We start from the raw sequence: 16668 nt of genomic DNA on the forward strand, positions 1-16668 counted from the left end.
TAGAAAGAAGATGGTTTATTTTTCGTGATGAATATTTCATGTGTCGATAATTGAACTCAGGACCATGTAGGCAAGTATTTTAAATTAGCAAGCTATTCCAGATTCAAGTGGTGACACACATTTCATTTTAATCATTAACATGATAGATCTTATCCTATAAACTTTACTTATGTGTGTCAAACTAAAATGTGATACATATGCTTTGAAATTTGGTAAATCAGATAGGTTTACGAAACACAGACACAATAATGTGATCACAATTTAAGTTCACTTCATAGAATTCCTAATAATTTATGTATACGTTTTTTTAAATCCTTCGTGTTTATATTCTACAGATTGATATGCCTGCAGTGCAGGGAAAAAAACAACCCCCCTCCAAAAAAAAACCCGAGAAAAAAAAAACTACCATTTTCTGCAAGAAGCTCATTAAGGTGTAAACAAACGCAAAACGCATTAAAAATTGAGTGACGCAAACCCACGTCAGACAGATCTCGACCCATCTCAACTTATAGCAAGTGAAGATGAACATAGGTCTTGGTACTATATTCAGTACTAGCATACACAAACCACATCTTTACTGCCTCACTTGAACTAAACTATAAATCATATCAGCGACTAGTGTAAAAATCTAATTGCGTTACAGTCATTATTCACCTAAATTCTCGGAATATTGTCGAAGTCAATTCCATAGTGATTAGGCCGTCTCGAGAGCAATCACATGCGACTCATTCAAAGGAAGGCGCGCATTTATTTAATTATGTTATTCGCGGTAAATGTTGCCACAAATGTACTCACCTTTGAATTCATAACAACTGCAAGGGCCGCTACATGACAGACCAGGAATTCTGGTTCAAATCACTGATCACAAATTGATAGAGGAACTGCTGTGTATTATATTATATACTATAGCCTTGCAATATGTAGGAGTGATCACTCAAATGAAACACTGAAACAGCGAAAGACATCAAATTTAAAATACAATAGCACAAAGGATAAACCACTAAATGGTTTCTAGTAGGGTCCTTCTGGTGCTAAATTTGGCAGTACACTAATAATAATAATAATAATAATAATAATAACTTTATTGTTTCTCTTTTGTAACAGAGGCACAATCTAGAGATGTGCAACAATAATTCACAATATAAGATTTAAAGAAAAAAAAACATAAAACATAATATGTACATTTGTCTAGCAATAGACATTTCTTGCTATCCTAATACACCGTCTAATAAATACAGTACTTTTTTTTTTTTTAAACTAATAACGAAAAGAAAAGTACGCATCCCAGGAAATGAACTACACGCCACTGCTCTCGACACCATTTACGCCATTGCCAGGAATTCATGACAATGCGTGACCAATGCCGAAACCCGACGGCGCGCACTCCATCTCCCGGAGAATGCATTACATTTTATCACTAAGGAGAGACAATCCCCTACTCTTGTTCGAAGAGTGCACTGCGTTCTGTAACATGCACAGGGTCAAATTGCACCCGGGACCATTGGATTAAACGTCTCATCTGAAAGACAGTGCGCTATTCAGCCCTCCAACTGAAAAACGAGGAGAGCAGCGATGGGAATTGAACCGCGGGGACCAAGGCTCAACCTCAGCGCACACACAGTGGTTACCACCAGCTTAGCCTAAGCTAATCGTAAAGTAATACAGAGAAAATCGTTTAAAACCCTGCGAAAAAAAAATAATAAAGTGAACACGTGAACGTTTTTAAATTTCGTATTTATTTAGATTGCTTTTCAATAAAATACATCCACAGGCCTTTATTTTCTACAAACATTTTCTCTTTTGATATGTTGTCAAGAAACAAGTTACCATAACAAATCCATCAAAAGGATCTGTGAACAAACATTGCAATCGTCTGCATGATTTGATCACGTGTCAAAAAAGAAAAAAAACCCCTTTTCTCTACATGCTGTATCGCCAGATTCAAAGACGGACGGCCACTTTACTTAATCGACCCTCTTATCTTTATTTATTCCATATGTACACATCGTACCAATTTTACGCAGTGTTAAGATAATTTGTTATTCTTATCACATACTGATTACACAAAAGCCATAAATTGTGTGGACGACTTTCCGATACACGTTAGATGTATATTTTATAGCAGAATTCAAGTGTTCATCTTCGTTGCAGTGAATAAAATATTAAAGTAAACCTGAAGTACTGACGTCATACTATTTTGATCTAATGAATCATTCTACGTCGGCTGAAAATGTAAAACGTCCTGAAATAATTAATCACTGATTGACTGCAATGCAACATGTGACAGAATTTACGCTTTAATATACGCACTACCGGTAGATTGTAAATAAATGCGCGACTGTGAGTTCAGATCGCGGAAATGACACTAAAGTTGCTTTAAGGTATGCTGTTAAGTGGCACTTAAATAGGTATGTGATGAAGTAGGCATACACTGTCTAGCAACTTAAGCGAGTTGAGTAATGCAGTAATCTAGAGAAACAGTGCAGATAATGGACCTTTACGGTAAGCCCTACCCATTGGGTATTGTTACTGAAGTCCCACAAACTGAGTGTTAAAACTGCTGATTTCTACTATAAGGGCTGGATCGCTCATTGGCCAATAATTGTACAGTAAAAAGTGAAGACACCGTAGCCATGTTGGGGGTACTAGTGGCCTTTTTAAAACTTAATGTATTGTTAAAATACGATGTCGCGTTGTTGATTCCCGTTCAAAAGTTTTGTGCTGTGATAACGTATTCGTCACGCTTTAGGCTTAAAAAAAACCCAACTTAAATAGCAGAAGAATGAGCTGTTCCGCGTATTTGCATTAGACTTGATGGAACATTGACATTTCATTGAAGAATGTTAATCTAGAAAAATGCTTTGTTCTTTGCGTTGCACATTGTGAGCGTTTACATCCAGAAGGACACTTGGCATTGCATCATAGTCAAGTACGCGATAAGAAACTCTGGATGTTTTATTTTCAACAAGTATAAAAGGATGAATACGGACTGGCTATTGCGATTGTTCTATGTAAATATGAATTTTGTGTTTTATTAATTTTTGAATAATATTTGATTTCTTTAATTTTTTTGTTTGTGTAAGCTGATGATTCCTTTTTATATTTGTATAATAAAATATTGAAAAAATAATACTATGATTAAAAAAAAATATGAGCTTTCTGATACCAACTGAAATAAGCTTTACACTTATACAAATCATTGCTTTCAAAAGTACACACATCTTTCATATAACAAGTCAATTACAATACTGTACTTACTCCAACGTAATATTATTTTGTTAAAAACTGAAAAAAAAATAACTTTCAGAAACATGTAAGGTAAAAAAAAAAAAATTAATCTGCTAATCTTATGATTGGCTGATGTTTATGATTAGCTGGATTTATGTTTCATATGTTACAAATATTCATACCATCCATCATGCTAGATTATTTCCTGAGGGCAAGTGGGAGGAGAATCCCTTATGGCTTCCCCTACTTTATTGATGTATGTCATCACTGTATATGCACTTGACAACATACACAAGACCTCTGGAGATAATCTAAACGAGCGTGAGCAAATCGTAGTCGTAGAACATGAAATAATGCAAAACATTTTAGGAAGCGGGCCACGGTAATGAAGAAGACATCCATTACAACAATTGATCTACATAATTAATTGCAGCTGTGATTGAAGGAAAAAAATTATCCACATTACGCAAAAACTAGCAAATCGATTTTTAACCAGCAAAGCATTTCATAGTTGTTGATATAGGCCCAATCAATGTTTATTCTAAAAATTAAAAAAATGCATGATATTGTGTTCCATCATGTCTCCATGGATTCTTCAAGATCGACAGCGACAAAGTCATCTTCGTCGCTCTCTTCACTATCGTAGATTATGTGACCGGCGTTCGCATCCAGATCCAATTCCTCATCACTTTGTTGGTTATCTTCCAGTGCGACCTCATCCATGGTAGGATCAAACTCACTTTCATCCTCCTCTTCCTCCTCGGCAAACTCCGACATTTTCTCATCCTCCTCCATCTTCTGGTTGTTATTGGACTCCGGATGCGATTTGATTATGCTTTGAGAGGGAGTATCCTCATTCTCCGATTCTTCCTCGCTTTCGCTGTGTTGCTGAAGAAATGTGAAATCCCCATCATCATCACTTTCCTCTTCGTCTTCGCTGTTTTCTGGTGTTATTTGCAAATCTTTAAATAAAACACTGTCTTCTCTATGCATTAACACACTATCATTATTTTCCTAAAACAAAATCACATAAATTTAACACAACTATTGTATAATTCATATTTTAAAATTAAATAAATATTAAATTAATATGATTTGCGCATTGAAAATAATAAAAAATGTCTATTTGCTGATATTAAATACATAATTTTATACAAAAATCAATATAAAAATACAAACCATAAGTACCTAGTAGCATTTGATATACTTAAATATGGTCAAGATTTTGTGTATTTTTAGTTCGCATCATCATGTTACAAGTTTAAATTCTAGTTTTGATCCCTTTTAATGGTTATTTTTTTTATTCTTACTTTAATGTAATTAATTCCATGCATAGCTGTTTATGTAATGTAACATTTCGTCTTTGACCACTATGAAAAAATGTTCTGTCCGATTCAGATTTACCTAGAATCGCTTTAAAATTAGCAGAAACACATCAATTTGATGGTGCATTCTTATACAAAAAACATATACAGAATGGAAGGAATCAATTAATAAAAACATTTACTCAATTAAAGACAAAAAATCCTAAACAATAAACACATAAAATATTTAAAAAAAAAAAAAATCTTAGGACATCAAATCAGAACCATATATAGGCACATCATGACTATATATGGGCACATCATGACTATTATGGGCACATCATGACTATATATGAGCACATCATGACTATATATGGGCACATCATGACTATATATGGGCACATCATGATTATATATGAGCACATCATGACTATATATGGGCACATCATGACTATATATGGGCACATCATGACTATATTTATGACAAAATACTGTTGTATGTCCATATATAGTCATGATGTGTCCATATATGGTCATGATGTGGTGATGTCATTATGACAATATGCAGGCATATTCTGGGTATTTGAACTCACCTGTTGATTACTTGGACCCTGTCGAGTTTCATCATACCCTTCAATATCTACAAATTCACTATCGTCGATTCCACCAATCAGCTTCGAGTATGGAAACCCACTCATACTATCGTCATCAAATCCTGCAAAATTATGATTTTAAATTTTAAACATGAATCCACATCAAAATTTAAAAATTGGGACCACATTTCCTGTTCATACACTCTCTCTCTCGTTCGGTATGCTCTCTAAACCAGAAATCTGGATTTGGTGTGGTTTGATTTATTTATATTGCTTTATCTTTTAATAAAAAAAAAAAAAAAAAAAATCTGTATCAAGGACCAGTGTGTGCACATTTGTTTACAAACTCAGTCTAAAACACACTTGCACAGAAAAAAGTGGAAGAATATGATTCTTGAAGCCTTAATGTCCAATGAGAAGACAGAAGGCTAACTCCAACTATATTATACAAAGTGGAGTATCTAGGAGGGTGCACGGGGGCACAAACGCCCCAAAATTATTCGCGCTAACCCCCAAAAATTATTCACGCCCCACAAAAGTCACGGTCAAGTAGTTAAAAATCACCTAAAATCATCTTATTTTGTGAATTGGTGTGCCCCCCCCCCCACACCAACTGATCCTCGAGTTCCCCACTTCAACTTCGTTCCCCCATCAGCACCCCTATTTCAAGACTTCTAGATACGCCACTGATTATACATTATGTTACAATGCCTCCTATGCCGCTACGCATAGGAACCACAAATGCATACAAATTATTTCTATTTTTTAACACAACTGCCCCTACCCACAACTTAAGAAATTTTCTGCAGTTATTAAATAGCAGCTTGTTAATTCCCTTTTCAAATAAAGAGTCATTTTCATTACACTTTTACAGTCTCGAAGGAATACATTACAGATCTTGTTCATAACAAAATGTGAAAAACAATGTTTCACAAAGTGCTCTGGGATTTCCACATTTGATATTAAAAAGGTGAAATATATAAATACTTTTTAATCAAAATTGTCATCTGCAGGATAGCAATAAGAATAGCCAACTGGTCTATATAGATTGCGATATTAAATAAGTTTCTATTATGTTATTCATTGTTTAAAATTATTTAGCTTTATCTTGAATATACCTTAGAGTACTGTAGTACAATTTCTCCCGCAATCCATTTTGCAATGTTGAAGTTCAAGAGAACATTTATTTCTCTTATAATTTCATAATACACAAATAAAATTTCTTATTTAAACAAACTTAAGAAGGGTGAAACCCAAAAAGCAATGCTTGTGGAGGACTGCCCAAACATGACGGGAGATAAGGCAATAAAACTTGTGACAGGACAAGACAAAAAAAAACTCACCTGTACAACTATCTTCATTTGTGGTCGTACTCATTGGTGTGTGCGGCGCTGTAAGACTGTCCGTCTCCGCTGCTTCCATGGCTGCATCGCGAGCGGCTGCGATATTTTTCTCAAGTTGACCTAAATACTCACTATTCTCCACAAGTTCTCGTTTGCACGTTGCCACAATTTCACCCGCAATTCTTGTGTAGTTACTGTCTGGACCTGCAAAAATATAAATTTCAAACTTTGCTATAAAGATTTGATTTAAAAAAAAAATAATAATAATAATTTTAGATTCTCTCAAAATTTCTGTAGATCTCTGTTTTGTCTAGCTAATGATAACTTCCTCATTTAAATAAATAATATTTTGATGAAAAAATTATAATATCATTAAATATAGGTATTGCAAACTTGTATCACTGGTGTTTTCACTGGAATCTCAAAGGCATTTTTTTGTGATAGAACTGTGATATGCCTAAATATGGGCATGATGATGTCACATGATACCCATATGGACAGATAACATTTGTCACAGAAAACTCCATAGTGTGAACAGAGCTTTAAGCCCTGTCCACACTACCAAACTGTATTTGACAAAAACATGTGAAATGCCTAAATATGGTCATCACGACTATATATGGGTATATAACATTTTATGTAAAACAAAAATTTAATAGTGTAGACTGTCACAGAGTGATTATTATTATTATTATTATTATTATTATTATTATTATTATTATTATTACCATTATATGGAAAGACTGTATATGTTGACCTAAAGGAAATGAAGCTCATACTTTTCATATACACTTTGTGTCTTACCTGGATATCTTGTATGCTAATTTTAATTATGCATATGCAAATTTCTTAAGCTAATTTTGGATGATTGTGAGGGGTGGACTGTGTAGAGGTCAGTTGAGGAAGATTGGCTGAGCGTGAGATAGCTCAAGGGAGGCCAATGATTTTAATGGCCAAAAGATAGGCCTAAAAGATTGGAATTATCCTTGTTTTGCGAAGTATCCTGCAGTATGTGGCTAAATGTGTAGCCTGGAATATGCTTGATATATACAAGAAAACTGTGGTGGAATTGAGCCACCCAAGTTTTATGAAAAATATTACAGGAAACCGTAGTGGAATTGAGACGCCTGAGTTTTATGGATAATACGGCCGAGAAAACTGTGGTGGAATTGAGACGCCCGAGTTTTACGGACACTGTGCTACAAGAAACTATTGTAGGAAAGCTGGGGGAATTGAGCCGCCCAAGTTGATTTGTTGCTACGGTAGAACCGAGCAAACGTAATGTGCCGTGAGAACATTTTTTTTTATAAACGGGAACATTTCTGTTCGATATTTGTATAATGATGATTCTGTGTTAATTTTATATCATACCTTTACTTTTCATTGTTAAAGACAGAAGATTCGACAATTAAATAGATAATCTGGTGTGAATTGCAATAAGTTGTACTCAGTCATTTTGACTGCTTGTGACATAGACATAGATTTAGAACTATTCATTATGCCCCACTCAACAACAAAATATCTACTAGAATGAAGTTTTTATTCCAACTGTTTACCAACAATTTAAAACAAGTTACTTTGGAATTTTAAAAGCTGATGCAAATTTGTGAGATTAGTTGGTTAGTTGAACTAAATGTGCACTCTCTCCAATTTAAAATTCTGGGTTCAAATCCAAAGTGAATTACCAACCTACTTCACAATATTAGCTCTCATAAATAATAGATTTGACAGAAACGATATCCAACGACCTAAATTTAATTCACAATCCAAAATGAATTTCACTTTGACGTACCATATTCAATAAAATAGTAATCAAAAGATATCCAGTATTTATAAATAATCCATCCATACTTCAGCCAATGTAATCAGAATGTAAGTAAAATTGTAAACAAAATTAAATATGTATAAAAGTTTAATCAAAAATCAAATTCATTTGACACGATGTAGATTACTTTACAATTCTTGAAAAAATGTTTTCCATTTTGATTACGTCAAGCTTTTTGCTTGTCCAAGCTTCTTCTATGAGAGAATGCTTTTACTTCTCACACCATTAAATATAATGTTTTGTGAGAGACAACTACTATTATACCACAGTATCCATTAGAATTATAATTCATATCTTATATTGCAAAACTGTAAACGTTGGCACGTAAAATGTAGAGGACATGTTTAGTATGCAAAGTATAATTTTAACAGTTGTTACTTCAAGTGTTTTTCATAAATAAATTGCAAGCAGAAAAGGTTAAATACAGTTCATTTAGTTTATCCACAATGAATAGCAACTATAACTTATTTTTATGTGTATCATTTGAATTTGAAACTATCTCTTGAAGACATTACAGATGGCTGAATGCTAATACAGTATTAAGCTATGTCCTGACTATCAAAACATGCAACATGCCCTAATATGGTCACATCATGACTATATATGGTCACATCATGACTATATATGGGCACATCATGACTATATATGGGCACATCATGACTATATGAGGCATGTTGTGGCAAAATGGCCAAGTTGTAGCAAAAATTGAAATTCAAGTTATTGGTATTTTCAGATACCTGAGTATGTGATCTTTAAAATGAGGGGTCATTTATTCAAATTGGAAATTTCAAGCCTAAGTTATTGGAAAGTGAAAGTAGAGTTACTCTTAGAGTCAAGATAAACACGATTTTGAGTAATTACCTTTCAAATTTATTTGTGCATACATTGCTTTTAATAGAATGAACTATGAAAAATAACGTTAAATAAACAATTTGTTAAACCACTTCCAGAACTAATACTTTGGGACATGATTAATAAGACTTTAAACTGTTGATCTATAGTGAAAAACAAATTTGGATTTTTAGGTAATTTTTTGAGCTCCCATATTTTATAGCTCATTTACTCAATACTGGACTGTGCGACTATATATGGGCACATCATGACTATATATGGGCACATCATGACTATATTATGGGCATATCATGACTATATATGGGCACATCATGACTATATATGGGCACATCATGACTATATATAGGCACATCAGGACTATATATGGGCACATCGTGACTATATATGGGCATATCATGACTATATATAGGTATATAGGCACATCATGACTATATATGGGCATACACCAATTTCTTTGTGCAATAGAATTTGATAGTCCGGATAAGGCTTTATACTTGCCTTTTATACGGTAAATTAATTTGCTTTAAATAGATTTTACGATCTGTATAGTATATTTTATCATAAATAAAATAGTGATTAGAATATAAAGAGTTTACTGCAGAACACTTTGATAGTGATTTGATTAAAATCTTTAGATATGCCATCTGACCTGTTACATTTAATTGTATTGCTTTAAATTTTTTTTATTTCAGTTGCAGCAATGGCATATTGCATCAATTTATAAGAATAAGAAAAATAGGCTTCCAGTGGGAGTGTCTACTGCCTAATACAGGGGGTTTTTTGCTATTTTAAACTTGCAAGTAGGCTGTGATAGGCCTAATTACACATTATATTGGTTCTTTTTATTACAGGCCTAGGCATGGTTTTGTATTTCGTAGGCTTACTAAACAGAGCCAGCTACATGACTCTTCATCCTCACGAAAAACCAACACTGAAAAATTTCTATATTTAGCGTATGATGCGATGAGGGGTATTTCACCATTCCCCCAACTGGATTTATTCTTACAAGTATAGAGGTGATAGAAAAGTGTCTACTTGATCGCAAGTGAGCAAGAGACACAAAAACAGCTAATTTCCCTCACATTTTATGTTGTCAACACCTAAGCTAATACATGACATTTTTCTTACCATTATATTTCTTGCTGTTTTCATATATGAGTTCCACATGTTCGAGGAATTCTTCGCGTGTGCGGTAGTAATGGCGTGTTGTGTTTTTTCGAATGGTTTCCAAGTCCATCGGCACTTCCACCACTTTATAATAGTCTTTCACAAATTTGGCTTTAACAGGATTGTGGAAAGGCCAACACTAGAATGTAAAAAAGAAAAAAGGAAGATTGAAGGTGATAAGTATTCAGCCCATCTCTTAAGTTTGTAGTAATGTTTACGCAAATGTTCTACATACTGCAGGTACTGTATAAGGCAAACCCATGATTTATTTTATACTTGGTTTGGAACCAAGTATAAAAAGATAATCATGTAAATTGTTGTTTTCCCTTTCTAACTTTGAGTAGAATAACAAAGTTATCATCAATTGTACAAGTAAAGATTAAAGATTATCCATTTGGTAAGACTGGTCCTTGATAATGTTCATACCCCATACTGGCACTGCGTATTCTAATACAGGTCTAATGAACAGCAATAGCGCATGGCTATCAACACCTGACCGTTTAAGTTGTCTACAAAAAAATAATTTAGAATTACACTTCTTTTTATTATCAATATGCTGTTGCCAAGATAAATTGCTGCTCAAGACGAGTCCAAGCAATTTAGTTACAGAAACACAAACAATGTTACTACCTGTTATCTTTAAAACAGAGTGATTCAAATTCTGTTTAACTATTTTGCATTCTATTATTATGACAGCTTTTGTGTATGCAGAAGCTTTACGGTTGGACTGCATAACAAAACATAGAGCCTCACTAGGCCTATTTGTCACGTGTAGGCATAACCTTATGTTTAAGACCCTCTAGCTAGGATTTAGGTGACAATAGTCAGTCCACTTTTCAACCAGAAGAAAAATGAATAACCAAATAAATTTGTCAAATCATATTGTGGTCGTTTTTAACCCACTGATGTGGCTAGCCTAGGGACCTAGGCAGATAGGCTACCTAGAGGATATGCACTTTGTTTCTGAAAATCAACACCAAAATATTTTATCTCTTTAATTTATTATATTTTATGTACAGTAGGGCTTTTACTAACTATAGTACTTCTACTCTCGTCCGTACCATGCTGAATAACATGTTCTACCATTTTAAATGATGGAATTCAGTTGAAACAACGAGCCAACTGCATTGAAAATTATAACATTTTATGCCACAAAGTTGGACTCTCGCGCAAGTGTTGTGAGTCAAGCTAAACTTTTTTGTCAACAGTGTACTTACAATTTCTCATATTTTAAAGTCAATACAGTTAATAATCTATTCAATTCAAGTCAATTCAATTTTTATTTGTCAATAACGCATTCATGGTCATAGATTTTCTCGGTTTGTAAACATTTTCAAAACTATATTCGTTTTTTACGTTATCGTTGTGAAAAACCCTGCGAAAACCCAGTACTCTGTGACGAAAATAATTGGGCATCAGCTAAAAAGTTCAAAAAATAATGATGTGGTCGTTTTCATTATCATTTCATAAAGTTGTGAAACAATTATATTAACATGTGCATCCAATATTCGAGATTGACTTTACATTCTCAAATGTTTCTCAGACTCAACATTATTTGATCAAATTTTTTTTTTAAATGTAAACTGATTAAGGCTATTTTTCTTGCTTCAGCAAACAGCAAGGCTATACATTATCATTCACTCTCCAACAGTTTCACCTCTGCATATGTATTTCTCCATCGTCATGAAATCAAACTTCTCAAAATCAGAAATAAAGACTTTGATGAATTCAGAAAACATAAATTGAACTCAATCGCTATCATTTATCATCTTTCTTTACTCTTGCTTCATCATTTTCATCCAGCACCATCGCTCCTTCAAAGACTCTCATCGTCAACATCATCTGCTCCATATATCATTCAAATTAATCCTTCATATTCAATGCCAATCATCTAGATCTAACAAGCTTTGCATCGTAATACTCGAAATAAAAAAGATTACGCTAATTATTATTCATCAATCAATCACAAAACTCATCGGTATGAGCTGCACAGAAAGCATACGCAAAGATTAAGCTAATATCATCTTGTACGTTAAAATATGCCTCAATTTTTTTGATTCATATAATTTTAAATATTATTTTATACACTTTATAATGAGGCCCCTTTCCTATTTGTTTGGTACACTTAAAACTCATATACTCATATATTTGTAGTATGAACTTAATAAATTGCCAACCACTACCAATGTACTTCCACTTTAATGCACGTTATATGTTCTAGGTTGGATGCTCCTCCAAGGGCTCTAAGCTGGAGTTAACATTTTAACTTGATTTTTTTATTTTTTTATTTTTATTTTTTTACCCCAGGCATTGAACCCATTTCAAACTCAAACCCATTGTGTAGTAAAGGTAATACTAGCAAGTTTGCATCAGGAAAATATCATAGGAGTGATTCTTTACCATACCTGACATGTTATCATACCGAATATTCAGTAAGTTTCCAAAAAAAATTTGCAAGTGATTCATGCAAGTGGGAATCGAACCCACGACCTCCAGATATCTAGCCTGGCGCCAAACTAAACTATGAGAATAAATATATATACTAACATCTGGTACAGCTTTTAGGGTTGTCACAATATTGTCTAATATGAATGAGAATGCCACTTGATCGTCGTCATCCAAAAGCGGATTGATTTTCTTCTCAATTCGGAGGAACTTTTCTTTTTTCTGAAAATCAAAATTAAAAAAAAATATTGTTCAAATTTTTCCTCTACAATTTATGAACATACAAATTAGGTAAAAAAGGTTAATGTGTTTACAAAAAAATAACTACATTAAAGCATAGAAACCATAAGTACTAACCATTACTATAAGGTGAACTAAAAACAAAATCATATTTCTCATAAAGATTTCAAAAAAGGATGACAATGTAATTTATTCTTTCTCTAAAAATTAAAGCCAACACACACTGTCATGTATCTAGCCATCGGCCAGACATTCTATAGGCAAGCACATACAATTTCAGAGAAAGACAGCGGCTTAGTTTTGATTCAATTTATTCCCGACATTAACTCAACTGAGTTTCTGAATATAAATCACAAAAGTTTGTAAATTACAATTATAAAACGTAATCATTTTTAATAATATTCTATTCAAATATGCAATTATTCTAGATGCTGCTATTAGCTTATAATAATGTGATAATGCGATAATGCAATCTGATGTTTCTATTATTTCAGTTTACGTCATAATTTTTGTTTATCTCCTGCTTCCGTTATTGTTCGTCCAAATTAACTTATTCAACTTATTGTAAATCTAGAATATTTGGTTCGTATTGTTTCTCATCAAGGAGGTGTTAAGCTTAGATTAGTTTCATTCAACTATACCTTCTCACCTTTTGTCGATTAATTATGTTATTATTATAAATATTGTTGTTGACAATAAAGTTGAAGTTGAAGTTGTAAGTTAAGTTAAAAAATCACAGTCACGTTAGAGAAGAAAGCATGCCAAGACCCAGATTTCAAAATCAAATAGTTTTTGCATCAATTTATAATAAATCTACCTAATAAACAGGTACAACTCACATTAGAATATGATTATTTTGTTGAAACAAAAGACATTTTCATATGCTATGTAATAAGAACATGTTTCAAATCAAAATACAGTTTATTTAATATGATTCATTAGAATTTTTATGCATTGCATTGTACTGGTGCCTCTGCATATTATTTTAACTTATATCTGAACATTTATAATTTGTTTAGCTTTGATTTAAATTATATGATGCATCAGTAATTGGTAGCACTTTTATTTATTCATTAAAAACACTACAAAAAAGTGCTGTATTAAAAAAAATTAAGGAATATTAACCAAATTGAAGCAAATCAGGAAAATAAAATAGGAATGAAAAATAACGAACAGAACAACAACTTAAAAATTGGAATAGCAATAATAAATATAAACAATTTACAAAATAATGAAACGGATTAATTATTTGAAGAATAAAATGTATTATCATAAATAAAATTCATAAAATTTAAATAAGTTCAATAATAATAACAATATTACTAAAAACATAAGAGTACACATTTTATAATAATTACAGAATAAACTGACATTATGTTTTTAATAGGCATGATATAAATTTAGGGTAGTGGATTTATTTACTGTACATAACCCTAAAGAGAAACAAATTATATGTTTATGTCAAAACCAAATTTTGCATACCTACTATCTTGACTTATCAATCAGGCAACCATTGACTACACATGGAAAGTTCCAATGTGATGAATATTGAAATACAAAATATAAAGGGCCACCACCAAACTATTCATTCATTCATTTATTTGATAAATAATCAACAAACAAATACAGACATAAAATTCAAGGAGGAACAAGGACAAAAATGATGAGAAATACGTTCAAATCGCAAAAGGTCAAAGGAAAAAGTTAAAAAATGATTAAGGAAAAGATTAAAACAAGGATAATAAAATGTAATTATTAAGATAATTACAATCAATACTTTACAAGATGTTTCTTTAAAAATTTATAAAAGCTAAAATCTCGAGAAAGTCTTGTTAAAATTGTTAGAAAAGTTAAGGATTTTTTCAGTCCTGTTTTCATGTCTAGGTTGGCCTACACCATGAGGCTTGCCATCCTATAATATAAAAATGAGTTATTAGCACCAAAATATGGCAGTATTGTATGCTTTAGTTCACAGAAGCTGCAATAATTTTACATAACTTTGGCAAAAGTAAATCGATTCTAGTAAATGACATATCACTTTAAAGCTTATATGTGGAGTATATGAATACTAAAAAGTCAGTTTTCTTGTTTTGATCACTGATAATTTGTTAGCTGTACAAAATAAATTTTCAAAAAGAGCAATGGAAATAATTTAAAGTATACCAACTAACTCTAATTTTCAATTGTAACCCTGAAGAGCGGAGCAGGGGCTCCCGAAAATTTGGTTTTTCAATAAAGTCATCATATGCTCAAGAATGTTATTTTGTTTTTGTCTACCTATTTTATATATATTGAAGCATACGTGGACAGGATATCCTTTGATCATCAACACAAAGAAGTGAAATTTATCATGCTGACTGTGATACCAGCTTTAATAACAGATTAGTGAAATATATTGACCTACAACTATTAGTAGTGAAATATATTCTACTGTACTTGTACCAACTAACGCTAAGTAGAAGTGACATTCTTTTAAAGGATACCAACTAAAGCTAAGTAGAGAGCTATATTGTCTTTGAAACGACACATACATTAACTATAGCATAGAGCAGTAAAATTCTTCCAAGATAGCATATCACTTACCTCTTCCAGTTTCTTCAGACAGACTGCGTGCATGTTCTTTGCGATAATTGTCATCGGGCTTTTTTCGCCATTGTACAGGATGCTATTATCGACAATTTGCTGAGAATCCGAGACAAAAAGATCTCGAGACTGGTACTTCCGTTTTCTCAGGTTCTGAAAATTGAAAACAAACGATTTGAATAAGGGGTTTGGAAGGTAAATCTGACAGGAAAACCAAGGCAACAAAAGCCGTGTGCCCCACGGGAAGCAACATGTCCCACAGGAATGTCGTAAGTTGAAACACACAATGATGTGAGAGTGGACGAGCTAGATAAGTGTGTGGGCAAAAGAACCATTCCAAACCAACATAGCAACTCTAATATTTTACACATTTTCCCATCGGTGAATGAATAGATTGAAAAGAATTCAAAATAAAGGAAATTTAATTGAGAAACACTGAAAAGAATCTATAATAAAATAAAATGGTCTCTCAAATGTAATTAACGTGTGTTCTATTCTAAGAAATTGTTATGTTTGCTAATTGAATACATGTGTGAATTAAATCTGTGATGTAAATACTTTTACACAATGCAATGCATTACTTGTGGACAACACAGACATAGAGGATGTTGTGTCTGCTTTGAGGCTTTTCTCGTTAAAACCTAGCTGTACTAAAAAAAAAAATTTAGAGGCTCTCGTAGAAAATGATTGAACTAAATAAATAGAAGTTCACAATCGAGTACTTTAGGAACCTGTTGACGGCTTAATCTTTTTTGGCAGGTCAACAGGTGGGGGGCATAATGTTTAAGTATCATATTGTGCAAGACATAAACAACACTGATATTCCTGTCACATCTCATGCAATTTTCATACCATCTCATATGCATACTCATATATAAATATAATAACAGTGGATTTTTCTTTTGGGCACATTGAAGATTTACTATTCCAACAATGCTGTCTGTTTAATGCCTATGCCTGTATGTCTGCCTGTGTGTCTCCATGTATATCTACAATATGTATATCTAATCCTAATAAAGTCTGTTTAATCTATGTATAGCCTATGTATAGTATACAGAATTTGTTGTTTGTTAATTATACAAATGTGT

General features: G+C 32.7%; 1 protein-coding gene across 1 annotated transcript in view; it reads right to left on the minus strand.

Moving 5' to 3' along the window:
* Positions 1 to 16668, minus strand: part of LOC117124727 (transcription initiation factor TFIID subunit 1-like) — a gene marked incomplete at its 5' end in the record, with an annotated part of 26802 nt that continues 10134 nt past the window's right edge. The window contains 6 exon segments of the mRNA XM_033271081.1: positions 1 to 4242; positions 5126 to 5247; positions 6469 to 6672; positions 10274 to 10451; positions 12860 to 12979; positions 15581 to 15733. Of these exon segments, the coding sequence (XP_033126972.1) occupies positions 3805 to 4242; positions 5126 to 5247; positions 6469 to 6672; positions 10274 to 10451; positions 12860 to 12979; positions 15581 to 15733 (1215 nt within the window).

The sequence above is a fragment of the Anneissia japonica genome, unplaced genomic scaffold (assembly GCF_011630105.1).
Source record: "Anneissia japonica isolate Jap-2015-1 unplaced genomic scaffold, ASM1163010v1 scaffold288250_len396842_cov205, whole genome shotgun sequence".
NCBI lineage: Eukaryota > Metazoa > Echinodermata > Crinoidea > Comatulida > Comatulidae > Anneissia > Anneissia japonica.